Source organism: Salvelinus namaycush, chromosome 8 (assembly GCF_016432855.1).
Source record: "Salvelinus namaycush isolate Seneca chromosome 8, SaNama_1.0, whole genome shotgun sequence".
Lineage (NCBI taxonomy): Eukaryota > Metazoa > Chordata > Actinopteri > Salmoniformes > Salmonidae > Salvelinus > Salvelinus namaycush.
Genome location: NC_052314.1, coordinates 59659981 through 59681135, shown reverse-complemented (window position 1 = coordinate 59681135; position 21155 = coordinate 59659981). Strand labels below are relative to the sequence as shown.

Here is a 21155-nt window from a genome sequence, read left to right as displayed (position 1 = left end):
AGTTAAAGGTCTGTGAGAGCCAGAAATCTTGCTTGTTTGTAGGTGACCAAATACTTATTTTCCACCATAATTTGCAAATAAATTCATTAAAAATCCTACAATGTGATTTTATGGATTTTTTTTTCTCATTTTGTCTGTCATAGTTGAAGTGTACCTATGATGAAAATTACAGGCCTCATCTTTTTAAGTGGGAGAACTTGCACAATTGGTGGCTGACTAAATACTTTTTTGCCCCACTGTACATATGTGGGTAAATATGAGTCAGCTATGATAAGTGAAAATTCCTCAAACGCGACTGAACTATGTTGATGTTAGTGTGTAGATATTTCAGTAAGTATGGTAAAGCGCTGGTGTGCATGCAGAATAAGGTGAGATCAGATGGTACGCATATTAAAGGGAGTCTCAAATAAAGTCTTAATGAAAAGTCCCATTGTGTTTATTAAACAGATTTAAATACACTATGAAAACCACACATATACAAAAAATATTCATATTCAACAACAACAAAAAATCAGCATGAACTTAAGTTTGAGCTGAACTCATTTTCTCATTAAGTTTGAGGGTAAATAATAAAATGAATTTGTGAACATCATATAGCCTACACAGTACAAACACTATGTAACAGACTTTTTAGGCTTATATATCACACAATGTCTGGATGCAGTATTTTACCCAGGAATATTCAACACTGAAATATGCTACTGTGGTTATTCCAAATGCATCGGTGGCTCTTTTCTGCTGACAACAATGAAAGTGAATCTGTCTTTAATGCATGATTTGATCTAAACATCAGAAGCTATCAAGAGGAATGGTTACTTTCCATGTTATAGAGTGGGATGGTTTTTCTGCTGGTGTATCCTGAGGTAGCTCCTCTCTGAGAACCTCTTCCCGCAGTGCGTACAGGCGAACGGCCTTTCTCCCATGTGGACCTTTAGGTGCATCTTCAGCTGGTCCTGGCGGGTGAACCTCTTCTCACACTGGAGGCAGCTGTAGGGTTTCTCTCCCGTGTGGACCCTCTGGTGCCTCTTCAAGTCACCAGCCTGGGCGAAGCGCATGTGACACTGGGTACAGCTAAACGGTTTCTCCCCTGTGTGGACTCTCTGGTGTCTCTTCAGGCTGAACGAGTGCGAAAAACTGGCTCGGCACAGGTGGCAGCCAAATTGTTTCTCCCCCGTGTGCACCCTCTGGTGGATCTCTACCTGTTTGGAGAAACTGAAGACTTTCCCACAGAACGAACACGGGAAGCGCTTCTCTATGGCGATATCACCTTTACTGATTCCATCTCTACTATTTTCATTTGTCAATGAGCTTGTATAGCCATTTAGTGTTGAGGCACTGGCATTGTCTGAGTTCTGGTTTAACATTAGGAGAGTTTGAGGAGGATGAAGGCCAGGGAGTGTCTGTGTTGTCACAGGGTCCATGTTCCAGTTGATAGATCCTATAGAAGGCAGGCTGAAGGCAGCACCTGTTGGGGGGTTAACCTGAGGTGCCATCAGTCTCTCTGAATCACAACTATAGGAGCAGGAAGGAGCATTGCTAGCCAAGTCTGTATCTGTTCGCTCTCGCTGCATACAGACATCACCTCGTCCCCGCAGACCAAATCTGCGCCTCACACTAGTCTCAGCCAGTCTGTTGTCTTGGAGACTAAGTTTGGATGTTGTTTTGTGTTCCACTGTCGGTTTCTGGTTGAGGTTAACAGTGTTGTTCCACAGCCCAGAGTTGAGGACGCTGTCCCATCCACTGACCTCCACTATGTCGCTTCTGGTCCTGGCATGCTCGTTGACGTTGTCCCCTGGGCCCTTGGCTGCACCCATCTGGGTCTGGGAATCCAAGCTGGCCGCCCAGTCTCCTCTGTTAGCCTCCAGCCAACCACCTACATGAAAAGGTTAGAAAATATTACGAATTTGTACTTTTTAACGCACTCTCAATTGTAATATTTTAATCCACCTTTGGGCAGCATGTGCTGGCACCGCCACCCGAGCAGTCGGGGGGGGGGGGGGGAATAAGGGGAAGGGATAAAGGGGGGGAAGAAGTGGGGGAGGGATAAAGGGGGGGACATCTACCCTCTTTCTTTCTACCTGTCCTTGTTCTGTATGTCTTGTTTTGTAATATTTGTTTTGTACCCAGAACTCTGGGTCTTTTTGTTTCTGTCTGCTCTTTTATGTTTAGATAAGAATTGCATACCTGTCTTTTATACCTATACACCATTCTTGTGTGTGTTCAAAAAAAAATATTTGAACAGAGAAAATAGACTTTACAACTATGGCAGAGAAAACGCTATATATTTCGTTTTTTTGTCAATTACCTGGTCAAGTTCATACATTGTTTAAAAAAAAATGTAAACATAAGTTGTATTAATTTAATTTTAAGAATGAAGAATAAATAATAGCAAGGTGCATCACTATTCCCATTGAAGTATATCTATGCAGGTAGCCTAGTGGTTAGAGCGTTGGGCCAGTAACCAAAAGGTTGCTGGATCGAATCCCTGAGCTGACAAGGTATAAATCTGTCGTTCTGCCCCTGAGCAAGGCAGTTAACCCACTTTTCCCCGGGCGCCGAAGAAGTGGATGTCGATTTAAGGCAGCCCCCCACACTTCTCTGATTCAGTCAGTTGTACAACTGAATGCCTTCAACTGAAATGTGTATTCCGCATTTAACCCAACCCCTCTGAATCAGAGAGGTGCAGGGGGGGCTGCCTTAATCAACATCATCGTCTTTGGCGTGGATGTTATTATTTATTCTTCATTCATACAATTAAATCAATACAACTTATATTTACATAAAACACACATTATAAACGTATGAACTTACCCTTTTATTATGTTCTGTATATATATATATATATGTATGTACACTACATGACCAAAAGTATGTGGACACCTGCTTGTAAACATCTCCTTCCAAAATCATGGGCATTAATATGGAGCTGGACCCCCCCTCCACTCTTCTGGGAAGGCTTTCCTCTAGGGGGGGGAATATATATATTTAAAAACGGCCTGGCTTGCAGTCGGCGTTCGATTGGGGTTGAGGTCAGGGCTACACTGTACAGTTGAAGTCGGACGTTTACATACACCTTAGCCAAATACAATTTAGCCCAGTACACAACTCCTAACATTTAATTCTAGTAAAAAATCCCTGTCTATGGTCAGTTAGGATCACCAGTTTATAAGAATGTGAAATGTCAGAATAATAGTAGATAATTATTTATTTCAGCTTGTATTTCTTTCATCACATTCCCAGTGGGTCAGAAGTTTAAATACACTCAATTAGTATTGCGTTTAACTTGGGTCAAACGTTTCAGGTAGCCTTCCACAAGCTTCCCACAATAAGTTGGTGAATTTTGGCCCATTCCTCCTGACAGAGCTGGTGTAACTGAGTCAGGTATCTAGGCCTCCTTGCTCACACACGCTTTCTCAGTTCTGCCTACAAATTTTCTATAGGATTGAGGTCAGGGCTTTGTGATGGCCACTCCAATACCTTGCCTGTTGTCCTTAAGCCATTTTGCCACAACTTTGGAAGTATGCTTGGGGTCATTGTCCATTTGGAAGACCAAGCTTTAACTTCCTGACTGATGTCTTGAGATGTTGCTTCAATATATCCACATAATTTTCCTACCTTGTGATGCCATCTATTTTGTGAAGTGCACCAGCCCCTCCTGCAGCAAAGCACCCTCACAACATGATGCTCCCACCCCCGTGTTTCACGGTTGGGATGGTGTTCTTCGGCTTGCAAGCCTCCCTCTATTTCCTCCAAACATAACGATGGTCATTATGGCCAAACAGTTCTATTTTTGTTTCATCAGATCAGAGGAGATTTCTCCAAAAGTACGATCTTTGTCCCCATGTGCAGTTGCAAACCGTTGTCTGGCTTTTTTATGGTGGTTTTGGAGCAGTGGCTTCTTCCTTGCTGAGCGGCCTTTCAGGTTATGTCGATATAGGACTCGTTTTACTGTGGATATAGATATTTGTACCTGTTTCCTCCAGCATCTTCACAAGGTCCTTTGCTGTTGTTCTGGGAGTGATTTACACTTTTCGCACCAAAGTACATTCATCTCTCGGAGACAGAATGCGTCTCCTTCCTGAGCTGTATGACAGCTGCGTGGTCCCATGGTGTTTATACTTGCGTACTATTGTATGTACAGATGAACGTGGTACCTTCAGGCATTTGGAAATTGCTCCCAAGGATAAACCAGACTTGTAGAGGTCTACAATTTTTTTCTGAAGTCTTGGCTGATTTCTTTTGATGTACCCATGATATCAAGCAAAGAGGCACTGAGTTTGAAGGTAGGCCTTGAAATACATCCACAGGTACACCTCCAATTGACTCAAAATCAGAAGCTTCTAAAGCCATGACAACATTTTCTGGAATTTTCCAAGCTGTTTAAAGGCACAGTCAACTTAGTGTATGTAAACTTCTGACCCACTGGAATTGTGATACAGTGAATTATAAGTGAAATCATTTGTCTGTAAACAATTGTTGGAAAAATTACTTGTGTCATGCACAAAGTAGATGTCCTAACCGACTTATCAAAACTATAAGTTTGACTCCAACCAATGTAAACGTCCGACTTCAACTGTATGTGCAGGCCAGTCAAGTTCTTCCACACGATCGAGGAACCATTTCTGTATGAACCTCGCTTTGTGCACGGGGCATTGTCATGCTGAAACAGGAAATGACCTTCCCCAAACTGTTGCCACAACGTTGGAAGCTCAGAATCGTTTAGAATGTCATTGTATGCTGTAGAGTTACGATTTCCCTTCTCTGGAACTAATAGGCGTAGCCCGAACCATGAAAAACACCCCCAGACCATTATTACTCCTCCACCAAACGTTACACTTGGCACTATGCATAATCCAATGGTGGCGAGCTTTACACCACTCCAGCCGACGCTTGGCATTGCGCCTGGTGATCTTAGGTCAGCAACGGGTGTGGTTGAAATAGCCAAATCCACAAATTTGGAGGGCTGTCCACATACACTATATATACACAAAAGTATGTCGCCCATACCTTGCTCCCCCATCGTTAGTCCACTCAGCAGATCAATGCTCTCTTGTCCGTCTTCTATTGTCTCCTCTTTCACCAGCAGCAGATCAGGCTTCCCATCCTCCATGTTGTTTACTGACTGCAAGAAATAAGGTTGGGTTTAGTTGACACTATTTGGGTTGGAATTGGATCTTTCAAAGGCATGTCAAGACCAGGGCCGGTATCCAGAAAGTGTCTCATAGTAGGAGTGCCAATCTAGGGTGGCGCAACGGTCTTAGGCACTGCATCGCAGTGCTAGAGGTATCACTACAGACCCTGGTTGGCTGTATCAAAACCGGCTGTGATCAGGAGGGCGGCGCATAATTGGCCCAGGGTCGTCCGGGTTTGGCCGTGATTGTAAATAAGAATTTGTTCTTAACTGACTTGCCTAGTTGAATAAAGGATCTGTCCATATAATCTTATTAATTATAATCTACAAGGCAAAACTGATCTTAGATCAACACTCCTCTGAGACACTGACCTAGTACCATTCAAACAGTAGTTCAGTGGGCTCACCTCATTGAGACTGTGTGTGGTCCTGTGCTGCTCAGCTGGTTCCTCTGTGGGTTCAGGAGGTGGTGTAGTCTGGTTGTCCTCCATGACCATGGTCCCCTCAGGGTTCCCCAGACCCTCATCACACCCCTCCTCCTTCACCAGAAGCACTTCTGGACCCTCCTCCTGGAAGAGAGAGGTGATACAGATTACACAGACATACACTTGAAAAAATAAGAATAGATAAGAATAAAACAAGGGGGTCAATGCAAATAGTCTGGGTAGCCTTTTGGTCCCAGACTTGGCTCTCCTGTATCACTTGTCGTGAGGTAGCAGAGAGAACAGTCTGACTTGGGTGGCCTTCCTCTTAGACCGCCTGGTATAGAGGTCCTGGATGGCAGGGAGCTCGCCTCCAGTGATGTACTGGGCTGTACGCACTACCCTCTGTAGCACCTTGCGGTCTTGCTGCCGAGCAGTTGCCATACCAAGCGGTGATGCAACCAGTCAGGATGCGCTCGATGGTGCAGCTGCAAAACTTTTTGAGGATCTGAGGACCCATTCAAAATCTTTTCAGTCTCCTGAGGGGAAATAGGCGTGGTCGGGCCTTCCTCACAACTGTGTTAGTGTGTTTGGACCATGATAGGTCCTTAGTGATGTGGACACCAAGGAACTTCAAGCTTTCAACCTTCTCTACTACAGCCCTGTTAATATGAATGGGGGTGTGCTCGGCTCTCCTTTTCCTGTAGTCCACGATCAGCTCCTTTGTCTTGCTCACATTGAGGGAGAAGTTGTTGTCCTGGCACCACACTGTCAGATCTCTGACCTCCTCCCTATAGGCGTGGTACTCATTGCGCAGTCCGCAGGCCCCTTAATTTGCAGGTTGCGGTGATTTTCCATTCATAATACATAACATTGATACAATTTCAATTCAATGTGTTTAATGCAGGCCTGAATCACTTCATTGAATATACACTGCTCAAAAAAATAAAGGGAACACTAAAATAACACATCCTAGATCTGAATGAATGAAATATTCTTATTAAATACTTTCTTTACATAGTTGAATGTGCTGACAACAAAATCACACAAATTATCAATGGAAATCAAATTTATCAACCCATGGAGGTCTGGATTTGGAGTCACACTCAAAATTAAAGTGGAAAACCACACTACAGGCTGATCCAACTTTGATGTAATGTCCTTAAAACAAGTCAAAATGAGGCTCAGTAGTGTGTGTGGCCTCCACGTGCCTGTATGACCTCCCTACAACGCCTGGGCATGCTCCTGATGAGGTGGCGGATGGTCTCCTGAGGGATCTCCTCCCAGACCTGGACTAAAGCATCCGCCAACTCCTGGACAGTCTGTGGTGCAACGTGGCGTTGGTGGATGGAGCGAGACATGATGTCCCAGATGTGCTCAATTGGATTCAGGTCTGGGGAACGGGCGGGCCAGTCCATAGCATCAATGCCTTCCTCTTGCAGGAACTGCTGACACACTCCAGCCACATGAGGTCCAGCATTGTCTTGCATTAGGAGGAACCCAGGGCCAACCGCACCAGCATATGGTCTCACAAGGGGTCTGAGGATCTCATCTCGGTACCTAATGGCAGTCAGGCTACCTCTGGCGAGCACATGGAGGGCTGTGCGGCCCCCAAAGAAATGCCACCCCACACCATGACTGACCCACCGCCAAACCGGTCATGCTGGAGGATGTTGCAGGCAGCAGAACGTTCTCCACGGCGTCTCCAGACTCTGTCACGTCTGTCACATGTGCTCAGTGTGAACCTGCTTTCATCTGTGAAGAGCACAGGGCGCCAGTGGCGAATTTGCCAATCTTGGTGTTCTCTGGCAAATGCCAAACGTCCTGCACGGTGTTGGGCTGTAAGCACAACCCCCACCTGTGGACGTCGGGCCCTCATACCACCCTCATGGAGTCTGTTTCTGACCGTTTGAGCAGACATATGCACATTTGTGGCCTGCTGGAGGTCATTTTGCAGGGCTCTGGCAGTGCTCCTCCTGCTCCTCCTTGCACAAAGGCGGAGGTAGCGGTCCTGCTGCTGGGTTGTTGCCCTCCTACGGCCTCCTCCACGTCTCCTGATGTACTGGCCTGTCTCCTGGTAGCGCCTCCATGCTCTGGACACTACGCTGACAGACACAGCAAACCTTCTTGCCACAGCTCGCATTGATGTGCCATCCTGGATGAGCTGCACTACCTGAGCCACTTGTGTGGGTTGTAGACTCCGTCTCATGCTACCACTAGAGTGAAAGCACCGCCAGCATTCAAAAGTGACCAAAACATCAGCCAGGAAGCATAGGAACTGAGAAGTGGTCTGTGGTCACCACCTGCAGAACCACTCCTTTATTGGGGGTGTCTTGCTAATTGCCTATAATTTCCACCTTTTGTCTATTCCATTTGCACAACAGCATGTGAAATTTATTGTCAATCAGTGTTGCTTCCTAAGTGGACAGTTTGATTTCACAGAAGTGTGATTGACTTGGAGTTACATTGTGTTGTTTAAGTGTTCCCTTTATTTTTTGAGCAGTGTATATATATTGTTCCCTGGATGGCAGTATAGCGCAGCTGTTGAACAGAAAGGCCGAAATAGAAGGCAACTGCTCAGCTACAGCAACCGACACATTAGTTTGCTACTAGCTAATTTTGCAGTCTGGTTGACATGGATCGACTTATTGTAAAAGAAACGTAAATCTATTGACAATGAAAATGAGGAAGAGCTGGAGAATAATGTGACAGCTATTGAATGAACAACCACTGGAGAACCAGGAATATCGGGAAGATTGCGGCTGGGAAATGCAGCTAGCTAACGTGGCTCCGGTGGCTTAGAGAAGGATACGGTTGATTCAAGAAAAACAAAGTTCCAAGAGAAATGGACAGACAAGTATTTTTTTGTACTGCATGATGGAACTAGCTCACTTTGTCTTCTTTGCCAAAAGGCAGTCAATTGTTTTAAATGAGCAATTTGAGTGACATTTCCAGTCACACCATGACCACTTTGACAAAACATATTCGCCACAAAGCAACCTCAGAAACAACAAAATAGCAAATGATCGACAGATCTAGCACTGTTGCAGAGAAAATGTCTAAATGTTTTTTGGCTTCAGCCGAAATATTGTATGCTGATTTCACAAACAAGGGAGCTATTTTAAAGCAAATTAAGGGACTGCAACTCTCAGACTCGACCATGACAAGACGCATAGAAGACATCGGTATGCAACTGATTACTGACATATCAGTGGCGTCATGTTTTAGTATTGCTCTTGACGAAAGCACGGATGTAAGTGGCATTGCCCAATTGTGTATTTGGGTCCGCTTCCCTCAAAACGAGTCTTTCAGAGAGGAACCTCTGGGACAAACACAAGGAGAGGATATTCTGAAAGCCCTTGTTAAATTTTTTGCTGATAATATTACTGGTCAAATCTGGCATCTGTGTGCAATGACGGCGCCCCAAACATGCGAGGGAAGGAGAAGGGACTCAGGCCTGATGAGAAATACCGAGGATATTCCCGAATTTGTTACGTTTCATTGTATCATTCATCGTGAAGCACTTGTGGCTAAACTCAAAGACTGTGACTTACAGAATGTGATGCAGCAAGTTGTGCGCGTGGTGAACATTATTATTGCGAGGGCACTGAAACACCAGCAATTCCGCGAGTTGCTGGAATAATACCAGACAGAATAAGGCGACTTGATATTTCACAGTGAGGCGAGATGGCGGTCTCATGGCAGAGTTTTGGAAAGAGGAGCCAGAGCTGGATGATCCACAGTGGATATTAAAGCGGTCTTTTTTAACTGACATCACCTGAACACTGAATCCCCAGCTCCAAGCGAAAGCTAAAACTTCTGGCAAAATGCTGTGTGTGGTCAAAGCATTTCAAAATAAAAATCACCACACTGTTCAAACCTGACAGTTTAATTTCCCAAAACTCAGAGCAGTGACCACATCCAACCCAGACATACTGCAACATTTTAGCTATGATGCATTTGTGCGTGTGTTGGAAGAGCTGAAGTTGGAGTTTGAGTCAAGATTCAGGATATCATGGAGTACAAGGAGTTTTTCAACTTCATTAAGAACCCCTTTCATGTGCCAGTGTCATCTCTGACCCCAGTCATCACAGCCCTCTGTCCTGACCGTGCTGGAATAGAGAGTGAGATAGTGGAGCTGCAGGCAAATGACACATTGCAAGGTGAACTAAGATCAGGTGTTACCTATTTCTGGAGCCTTGTGTCAGGCAGAGTATCCACTTCTGAATTAGTGTGTGCAAAAGGTGACATTTTTTGTCAGCACTTATTCATGTGAAGCAACATTTTCAACAAAGAATATTGTGAAACAAACAGAGAAACAGACTGACCAATGCACACCTGTATTGCCTCACAAGGATAGCAACAAACTATACATTTAGAATTAATTCAGTCAAGGAGCAGAAGGGATATGTTCACTCATCCAACTACTGAGGTAACCCTTAATATGGGTCATATACATGTGATGTAGCCTATTTGATGTGTGTATGTATATATTTGTGCTGTACATCAAATCAATTGCATGTGTTCTATTGCTCTGAATTTGCTCTCAATTGATATTGTTAGAAAAAGTACAAATTAAAGATCTGTGCGGCTCTCTGAATGATTGTCTCAACCCAAAGTGTCCCCCTTACAAAAAATTGTGAGTAACACTGCTATATGCTGTTTAATCGTCATCTGTGATCAGGCCTACGATGGTGTTGTAGTCGTGTGTGGCCACGCAGTCGTGGGTGAACAGGGAGTACAGGAGAGCACTAAGCACGCACCCTTGAGGGGCCCCTGGGTTGAGGGTCAGCATGGCGGATGTGTTGTTGCCCCCAGGACCACGTTCAGTCCCAGGGTCCTTAGGTTAGTGATGAGCTTGGAGAGCACTAGTGTTGAACACTGAGCTGTAGTCAATGACCAGCATTCTCACATAGGTGTTACTTTTGTATAGGTGGTAAAGTTGAATGTTAACGTGTTTAAAGGTCTTACATCGGCTACGGAGAGTGCGATCAAACCTGTCACCTGGAACAGCTAGTTCATTGCATGGTTCAGTATTGCTTGCCTCGAAGTGAGCATAGAAGGCATTTAGCTCGTCTGGTAGGCTCGCGTCACTGGGCAGCTCGTGGCTGGGTTTCACTTTGTAATCCCTGATAGTTTGCAAGCCGACGAGCGTCAGAGCCGGTGTATTAGGATTCTCTTAGTCCTGTCTTGACACTTTGCCTGTTTGATGGTTTGTCGTAGGGCGTAGTGGGATTTCTTATAAGCGTCCCGCTCCATGAAAGCAGCAGCTCTAGCCTTTAGCACAGTGTTGATGTTGCCTGTAATCCATGGCTTCTGGTTAGGATCTGTACATAAGGTCACTGGGGACGATATCGTCGATGCACTTACTAATGAAGCCGGTGGCTGATGTGGTATACTCAATGCCATCGGAGAAATCCCAGAAAATCTTCCAGTCTGTGCTAGCGAAACAGTCCTGTAGCTCAGTATCCGCTTCATCGGACCACTTCCGATGAGTTTTTGCTTGTAAGCAGGAATCAGTAGGATAGTTCTGGTGAGATTTGCTAAATGGATGGTGAGGGAGAGCTTGTACATGTCTCTGTGTGTGGAGTAGCTGAGTTTCCCCCCCCCCCTAGTTGCACGTGACATGCTCGAAGAAATGAGGTCAAACAGATCAGTTTTCCTGCATTAAAGTCCCCGGCCACTAGGAGCGCCGCCTCTTGATCAGCATTTTCTTGTTTGCTTATGGCCGTGTACAGCTTGTTGAGTGCGGTCTTAGTGCCAGTAGTGGTTTGTGGTTGTAAATAGACAGCTACGAAGAATATATACACTGAACAAAAATATAAACACAACATGTAAAGTGTTGGTCCTATGTTTCATGAGCTAAAATAAAATATCCTAGAAATGTTCCATATGCAAACAGCTTATTTCTCTTAAATTTTGTGCACAAATCCCTGTTAGTATTCATTTCTCCTTTGCCAATCCATCCACCTGACAGGTGTGGCATATCAAGAAGCCGATAAAACAGCATAATTACACAGGTGCACCTTGTGCTGGGGACAAAAGGCCACTAAAATGTGCAGTTTGTTCCACAACACAATGCCACACGTCTCAAGTTTTGAGGGAGCATGCAATTGGCATGGTGACTGCAGGAATGTCCACTTGTGTGGTTGTGTGTGTGGTTGTGTGTGTGTGTGTGTGTGTATATATATATAAGTGTGCAATTCTCTTTATTTATAAAGAGACACAGACCACCCCCCCTGGTCTTACCGGAAGCTGCTGTTCTGTCTTGCCGATGCACAGAAAATCCAGCTAACTGTATATTATCCATGTCCTTATTCAGCTACGACTCTGTGAAACATAGGATATTATAGTTTTTAATGTCCTGTTGATAGTCTCGAACGGGGCTCATCCAGTTTATTCTCCAGTGATTGCACGATCGCAAGTAGATTAAAGGCGGATTATCCACTCGTTGAAGCAGTCTCACCAGGCATCTGGCTCGCCAACCCCTGGAACCTCTAATTACGAATGACGGGGATTTTGGCCTGGTCCAGGAAGAACAGTATATCCTTCGTGTCTGACTCCTTAAAGAAAAATGATTGTCCAGATCGAGCTGAGTAATTGCTGTTCTGAGGTAAAATAAGCTCTTTTCGGTCATAGGAAACATTACGTACAAAAAAAGTTAAACAATGCACAATTGGTCAGGAGCCCGTCAAACGGCGGCCATCCCCCTCTGGCAACATTCTCATTTAGTAAGTGTATATTGATTATAACACACTCGTGTTCATGCAGAATAGGGTGAGATGTATACTAAAGAGAGGCTCAATGAGAAAAATGTCTTACTCACAGTTCAGACGCCAAACTTATGGCGAGTTGAACTGAATAGAAATTAAGAACAGGCTGACACGGTTAAGAGCTTTGCTTGATGTACCGATTGGTTTCATACAACTGCTCTCAACACTGCAGTAAATTTCCTTGTTGGTTTTGGGTCAAATTCAGGCTTAACAGTGACCTCTCACACAAGTCCTCCACCTGCAGATCCGAGACCATGATTGCACAGGAGGCTGGAATGGAGCAAATGGAATGGCATCAACCACATGTATTTGATACCATTCCACTGATTCCGCTCCAGCCATTACCACAAGCCCGTCCTCCCCAATTAAGGTGCCACCAACCTCCTGTGCATGATTGTGCTTCCGTTGTGGGTGTGAAGCAACCTTCAATAGCATGTAAATAACATATCTTATCATGCAATACCATTTATCCCATGTGGAAGAACTGCACTCTGGCGCCCTCTGCATGAAACAGAGGCATGCTTCACCTGCACCACGCCGAAAGAGTGGCAGAGGCTGCTGAACTATCGGCAACATTTAGATGAGGCGTACTTGATGGTTTCAGACGGCACTTTATCCCCGCTCTTCCAAAGACAGTGACATTTTTTGTTCGGTGGGTGATGGGTGTTTGAACAAGGGCTTAGAATGAAAAGTTACATTTTGTGTTTATTAAACATAAACAAGTTTTAAATACGCCATATGTAACCCACACATACAGGTCAACTACAAATCTCCATGATACACTGCATTCCCTTTCTCATTAAAAGTGTCTTAAGGAAAAAAAACTTTAGTTGAATGGAGGTAATGAAATAGGCATTTGTGAACATCATATACAATGCCTTCGTAAAGTATTCAGACCCCTTGACTTTATCCACATTGTTACGTTACAGCCTTATTCTAAAATGTATTCAATTGTATTTTCCCCTCAATCTACACACAATACCCCATAATGACAAAGCAAAAATAGTTAACATTTTTGCTGAGCACCTTTGGCAGCAATTACATCCAAGTCTACTTTGGTATGACGCTACAAGTTTGGCACACCTGTATTTGGGGAGTTTCTCCCATTCTTTGCATACCCTCAAGCGCTGTCAGGTTGGATGGGGAGCGTCGCTGCACAGCTATTTTCAGGTCTCTCCAGAGATGTTTGATCGGGTTCAAGTCCGGCCTCTGGCTGGACCACTCAAGGACATTCAGAGACTTGTCCCGAAGCCACTCCTGCTTTGTCTTTGCTGTATGCTTATGGTCGTTGTCCTGTTGGAAGGTGAACCTTCGCCCCAGTCTGAGCGCCCTGGAGCAGGTTTTCATCAAGAATCTCTTTGTACTCTGCTCTGTTCATCTTTCCCTCAAGCCTTACTAGTCTCCCAGTCCCTGCCGCTGAAAAACATCCCAACAGCATGATGCTGCCACCATCATGCTTCACCGTAGGGATGGTGCCAGGTTCCCTCCAGACGTGACGCTTGGCATTCAGGCCAAAGAGTTCAATCTTGATTTCATTACATCTCCACACAAGAACTCTAGAGCTCTGGCAGAGTGACCATCGGATTCTTGGTCACCTCCCTGAGTCACCTCCCACTTCCCCAAATGCTCTAGGAAGAGTCGAGGTGGTTCCAAACTTCTTCCATTTAAGAATGATGGAGGCCGCTGTGTTCTTGGGAACCTTCAACGCTGAAGACATTTTTTGATACCCTTCCACAGATCTGTACCTCGACACAATGCTGTCTCGGAGCTCTACGGACAATTCCTTCGAACTCGTGGCTTGGTTTTTGCTCTGACATACACTGTCAACTGTGGGACCTTGCATAGACGGGTGTGCCTTTCCAAATCATGTCCAATCAATTGAATTTACCACAGGTAGACTCCAATTAAATTGTAGGAACGTCAAGGATGATCAATGGAAACACGATGCACCTGAGCTCAATTTCAAGTCTCATAGCAAAGGGTCTGAATACTTATGTAAATAAGGTATTTCTGTTTTTAATATTTAATACATTTGCAAAAAATTCTAAAAACCTGTTGTCGTTATGGGGTACTGTGTGGTGATTGAGGATTTTTTAACCCATTTTAGAATAAGGCAACAAAATGTGGGAAAAGTAAAGGGGTCTGAGTACTTTGAAAGCACTGTAGCCTACATAGTACAAACACAATATATAACAGACTTCTTAGGCTTATATATGCCTTATATATCACACAATGTCTGGATGCAATATTCTTCCCAGGAATATTTAACACTGAAATCTGTTACTCTTGTTATTCCAAATGCATCTATGGATCCATTCTGCTGACAATAAATTAATTGTCTTTAATGCAAGATTTGATCTAAACGTCAGAAGCTATCGAATAGTTACTTTCTATGTTATAGAGTGGAATGGTTTTTCTGCTGGTGTATCCTGAGGTAGCTCCTCTCTGAGAACATCTTCCCACAGTCCGTACAGGCGAACGGCCTCTCTCCCGTGTGGACCTTCAAGTGCCTCTTCAGATGGTGCTGGTGGGAGAACCTCTTCTCACACTGGGGGCAGCTGAAGGGTTTCTCCCCTGTGTGGACCCTCTGGTGCCTCTTTAGGGTGCCAGCCTCCGCAAAGCGCATGTGACACTGTGTACAGCTGAAGGGCTTCTCCCCTGTGTGGACCCTCTGGTGGATCTCCACCTTCTGGGGGCAGCTGAAGCCTTTGTTACAGAACATGCAGAGGAACCGTTTCTCTTTACTACTACCTGATGAGGCTCCTCCTCCCTGAGCCTGGGCTCTAGCCCTGTCGTTTGCGTTCAATACCTGATCGAAAAGGATGCGGCCATGTGAATCGGAAGGCCCCATCGACGTGGACACTGGGTTGCGATCCCTGAACATGTGTAAAGGGGAGTGGGTCGCAACATTTGGATTTGTCTCGAAGCTTTCCCTGTAGTCTAAGAAATCTCTGCCCTGTGAGTGTCCGTCTCCTAGGTGATCTGCATTCCATGTGGGAGGAGTGTCGCCCTCCACTTTCACAGTCACCTCATCTACAACCAGACCCTCCCCTTTCTTATCTTGGCACCCTTCAGAGTATACACTACTACTGTACTGGTTCCAGTCCCCTCTAGACAGATCAGTCTGGGTCTCTAAACCCAAGGGTATGTTGACAGGTTCCGTCTCTGTAGTGTAAGAACAAGACAGATCATCACCACCAGTGTCTAACGTATCACCATCTCCAAGGGAATTAACAGTCCCCTGGCTCTGGTGAAATACCGGTAAATACTCTGAGCCTGAAGCAGGAGGAGAGCCCAGTGGCCCCAGTCCCAGTCTCTCTGGGTCTGATCTGTGGTCAGATCCTGTGCGTAAGAGCCTTTGTGTTACAGTTAAAGTCTCGGTGTCTGTCTCTGACTTGAGGACGGCCTTCGGTGTTCCACTGACCTCCGTAATGCTACGTCGGGTCCTGGGCTGGGGCGTGGTGGCGAGGTCGTCCGTAGCTACAGGGGGTGCCACTCCAGCCGCTGCTCCAGTCTGGATGTCTCTGCTGTGTTGTGGGTCGTCTCCTTCAGTCCTTTCCTGCTTGACCAGAGACGATCCTCCAGGACCTGCAGCCTCTGTATCTGCAGACTGACAAGAGAGGAGGTTATTACTGGTACATGAGTAGAAATGGATAACAATGTCGTAATGATGTCTCACAAGCTCCCCTATGGCAAATAAATGACGATGTACATCAGTTGAGGCTACAGAGGGGAGGACGGCTCATAATAATGGCTGGAATGGAGCAAATGGAATGGCATCAAACACGTGTTCAATAATATTCCACTACAGCCATTACCATGAGCCCGTCCTCCCCAATTAAGGTGCCACCAACCTCCTGTGATGTACATGTAAGTAGGGCTGTGACAATACTAAAACTATGCCATAATGAGACAAGAGGCCCTGGAAAAAAACAAACTATTACCAATTACTTTTCGAAAATGTGACCAGATGAGAATTCCATGAGGCTAATTTAATTTGACATGCTCTTTTTCATCAGTTTTGTCCAATCATAAGCAATAAGCATGCAAGCAGAATATTTAATGCAATCCTCTCATTATAAGAATTGACATCTTTCAGTTGCGCGATCTGATTGAGCTGATCTCTCCCACACAGCTCCCAGGCGCCCTGTTCAGTCACTCGTCAATCTTTTGAACTGATGCGAAGCCAGGACACTTCACTTGTAACTAACCTCAACTAGAAACAATAATGTTAACACTCTCTCTTACTTTCATGTAGGCTATTTCACTTTGATCTCATCAGAAGCTCTATTTTCCCCATGTACACTGTTATTCATTCATCTGTGTTTGTTGTGGTCTCTCGCGGTCCGCAAATGTGAGTTGCGGTTGCTTTTTTCCTATGGGGAAAAACAAATGCTATTTGTTGACTATTAGGAGTACAGTAATACTTCTGGCAATTCTGGAAAGCTCCAATTCTCCGCTTTAAGGAAAGCACTGTTATTTACCCCCTTGACAGTTATGATGGGGAGAAAATCAGAGCTATAAATTGTTTAACCTGTAGCCAAGGCTGTATAGTATTGGTTGATTATGGCTGGCATTGGTTACAATCTGCTACAATATCAATGTTGCCAGCTACGGTGTAGAAGGGGATAGTATACGTAGTTGTACAAGGCTATCTGAATGTGTACATGATGGAAGTTAGAGGTAGCCTACATATTCATTATTTAATAGAAAATAACGTACTGACTTACGTGACTAAAATGGCTGTGACTAAGGGAGTGAAAGCTAAACTCAGCAAAAAAAAGAAACGGCCCTTTTTTCAGGACCCTGTCTTTCAAAGATAATTCGTAAAAATCCAAATAACTTCACAGATCTTCATTGTAAAGGGTTTAAACACCCATGCTTGTTCAATGAACCATAAACAGTTAATGAACATGCACCTGTGGAACTGTCGTTAAGACACTAACAGCATACAGACGGTAGGCAATTAAGGTCACAGTTATGAAAACTTAGGACACTAAAGAGGCCTTTCTAGTGACTCTGAAAAACACAAAAAGAAAGATGCCCAGGGTCCCTGCTCATCTGCGTGAACGTGCCTTTAAGGCATGCTGCATGGAGGCATGAGGACTGCAGATGTGGCCAGGGCAATAAATTGCAATGTCTGTACTGTGAGATGCCTAAGACCGTGCTACAGGGAGACAGGACAAACAGCTGATTATCCTCGCAGTGGCAGACCACGTGTAACAACACCTGCACAGGATCAGTACATCACACCTGCGGGACAGGTACAGGATGGCAACAACAACTGCCCGCGTTATACCAGGAACGCACAATCCCTCCATCAGTGCTCAGACTGTCCGCAATAGGCTGAGAGAGGCTGGACTGAGGGCTTGTAGGCCTGTTGTAAGGCAGACATCACCGGCAACAACGTCACCTATGGGCACAAACCCACGGACGCTGGACCAGACAGGACTGGCAAAAAGTGCTCTTCACTGACGGGTCGCGATTTTGTCTCACCAGGGGTGATGGTCGGATTTGCGTTTATCGTCGAAGGAATGAGCGTTACACCGAGGCCTGTACTCTGGAGCGGGATCGATTTGGAGGTGGAGGGTCCGTCATGGTCTGGGGCGGTGTGTCACAGCATCATCGGACTGAGCTTGTCATTGCAGGCAATCTCAACACTGTGCGTTACAGGGAAGACATCCTCCTCCCTCATGTGGTACCCTTCCTGCAGGCTCATCCTGACATGACCCTCCAGCATGACAATGCCACCAGCCATACTGTTCGTTCTGTGCGTGATTTCCTGCAAGACAGGCATGTCAGTGTTCTGCCATGGCCAGCAAAGAGCCCGGATCTCAATCCCATTGAGCACGTCTACGACCTGTTGGATTGGAGGGTGAAGGCTAGGTCCATTCCCCCCAGAAATGTCCTGGAACTTGCAGGTGCCTTGGTAGAAGAATGGGGTAACATCTCACAGCAAGAACTGGCAAATCTGGTGCAGTGCATGAGGAGGAGATGCACTGCAGTACTTAATTCAGCTGGCAGCCACACCAGATACTGACTTACTTTTGATTTTGACCCCCCCTTTGTTCAGGGACACATTATTGCATTTCTGTTAGTCACATGTCTGTGGAACTTGTTCAGTTTATGTCTCAGTTGTTGAATCTTGTTATGTTCATACAAATATTTACACAAGTTAAGTTTGCTGAAAATAAATGCAGTTGACAGTGAGAGGACGTTTCTTTTTTTGCTGAGTTTATTATGTAAGTTAAGTTAGAGGTTTGTATGAACTGTTAAATGAAACAAAATAAAACTACAGTGACTAAAATAGGATTAAAATGATTGACTAAAACTAGACATTAATAGGTCATTATCAATCAAATAAAGGTGCAGAGAATTCGATTTACCTGCTGGGGGGCAAGGAGACCCCCAGCTCCGCTAAAACCATTGAGAACTGCGTGCCATTTAAGGGATTGTTAAATAAATGTTATAACTGTTTGATTTTAATATCATCACCTCTTGAAGACTAAAACAAAATATAAAATAGGTGACAAAATTAAAGGTGCTACACATGAATCTCTCCCCCCCATGTGGGAGCTAGATGAATTGCAACAGCACTAGGCTACATTCAAAACAAAATCTCTCCCCTCCCCCGCATCCCATTTCCATGTAACATGATGGAGACTCCTTGAGCTTGAGCCTTTTGGTTTTGGTCCACCAGCTTCAAACAGCTATATTTTTTGTTATTTAAAAGTTATTTTAACTGGATGGTACAATGATTCCCTACACTACTCAGTGCTTTTTCCCCCCACATTGAATGACCAGTGTAGAATTTTAGCAAACAGGAAATGACAGAGTGGTTTCTCCATTGGACGATTGCGCCGGTTTCCAATAAATAACACAGCCAAAGTCAAAACAACTTTCCCATTTTGTTGTCAAATATAAATTCTGTATTTTAGAATGCGATTTTGTATGTGTTCAAATTACTTTTTTTGTTACACAATGCACAAATTAAATGTACATTACCTTAACACTGGTCTGTGAGGATACCAGTAAAGCAATATTTTCCCCAAGGGAAAAATTAAAACACCAAGCAGACTAAACTCTTTGGTCCTTTAAAAACCTGCTGTATGTAAAATATTGTCTGCTATAGATAGAAAAATAAATAGATATGACTGGATGACAACATAATTGTTTGTTTCCAAAATTAAGGCTGTTTTCCTAAATAACTTAAATACTAATGAGTATCGCGATACTGGTAGCGTCCCGGTATGTAAGCAAATAAATAACTGAGGGGAGCCATTCTGAAATAAACTGGGCGCATTTTATGTACTGTAATCTAACCTCTATTACGATAACATGCTGGGTTGCGGTTCCACTCTCCTCATCAACAGTGATTGTTTGGTCATCTCTCCATGTATTGTGTCCCGCTGGCTTCACAAAGCTCCTGTAGCCTCCAGTGAGATGTCCTTCACCTGAGAGAGTGATTGGGGATAAAGAGATGGTTAGGTTAGGTACCGTCAATGCTCAAAACTACATTGTACAATAGCCAGTTTTGACACTGTCTAGATTTGGCAAGAATGTAAGGTAACACTTCACATAATTTCTTAATATAGATCGATTGATTATGTTCCAGGCATCTTACTGTTTTCAATGAGTAAATCATAGTAAATTAAGTATCTGATTAGTTACTGATTCTGCAAGTTAGTTAAGTAATGGCATTCTATCCAAAAACTGACTAAGACCCAATTCTGGTTAACACATCTAAAGTCACATGTGTAGATGTGAACAGTGCGACAGGCCTTCTGCAAAATGTACCTCTTGTCATTCCTCTGTATCGGTCGAGGGACTTGAAACTACTGGGGAAACTGGAGAGGACGCGGTCTGGCGTTGTCCTCTCTGCACGCTCCCGTGCCACCTTCAGTTCCAGTAGCTGTAGTTTCCTCCGTAATGCCCTGTTTTCTTTCTGGCTTTGAGTTATTTCCAAACGAAACACTGCATAGTCGTCGTCTACAAGTTTACAGACCTCTACCACGGCGGCATTCGCTAGCACCTCCATAATGGAGGCTATTTGAGTGTGAAAAACCATACAGTTAGCCATTGTTAGCTAACATTAGCAGCTAGCTAATGTTACCTTGATAAAATATCAACCAAGTCCCGTCTCCAACGCGACTTAAAGACTACCTGGGATAATTATGTTATAATGTGCAGTTAAGAGTCATATTTTGAGTTCCAATGTGTTAATAAACGTCTAAATAACAACAATAAAAACGCTAACATGGAAGTTGGTCATGGTCACTTCCGTTTACACTTATTCTTCACTGGTCTTAAATGGCGGTTGGCAACCAACTGTTAGTGATGCCTTACCGCCACCAACTGGACTGGAGTGTGGAACAGAGACAGGGAATGTCTCAAGTTTAACTTTACCCAATTAAACCCGGCCTTCTCCCTAAGGAAATGGAATACATAATTCAAATACAATATCACCTTAAGGGTTTCCTAACAATTCAATTAAACTTGGCTCTTCAATACCAATATTCCTAATAACAAATAGTCCCTTTCCCTCCAATACAGATGGCAGTGAAATATAATTTGTCCCACTGTCTCAATCTCCTCCTGGCAGTGATCACACTTCCCAGTTGGACGTTTCCCTACTAATTTCAAAGTGCTGTTGAGTCTCATGAGTCCCAGTCTCAGCCTTGTGATTACGTTTCCCTCTCGAACCGAGGAACTCCCTGCCCTCACGTTTTCCTGGATCCTATACAGGTCTCTTCCCTTTCCGTCCCTATTCCACAACTCTTGCCATTTTGTTTTTTACCACTGCTTTTATTAATCCCTGGCCTCTGCTTT

General features: G+C 44.4%; 2 protein-coding genes across 2 annotated transcripts in view; both read right to left on the bottom strand.

Annotated features, from left to right (window-relative positions):
* Positions 1 to 21155, bottom strand: part of LOC120052913 — a 112847-nt gene that overhangs the window by 39105 nt on the left and 52587 nt on the right. The gene's annotated exons all lie outside the window — the stretch shown is intronic.
* LOC120052916 (sal-like protein 1) lies at positions 431 to 20610 on the bottom strand. The gene is made up of 6 exons (XM_039000147.1): positions 20124 to 20610; positions 19650 to 19780; positions 15751 to 15936; positions 5539 to 5700; positions 5008 to 5122; positions 431 to 1873 (listed from the first exon to the last, which is right to left on the bottom strand). The coding sequence occupies exons 1-6, from the start codon at positions 20404 to 20406 to the stop codon at positions 825 to 827; spliced, it is 1926 nt and encodes a 641-aa protein (XP_038856075.1). The 5' UTR covers positions 20407 to 20610; the 3' UTR covers positions 431 to 824.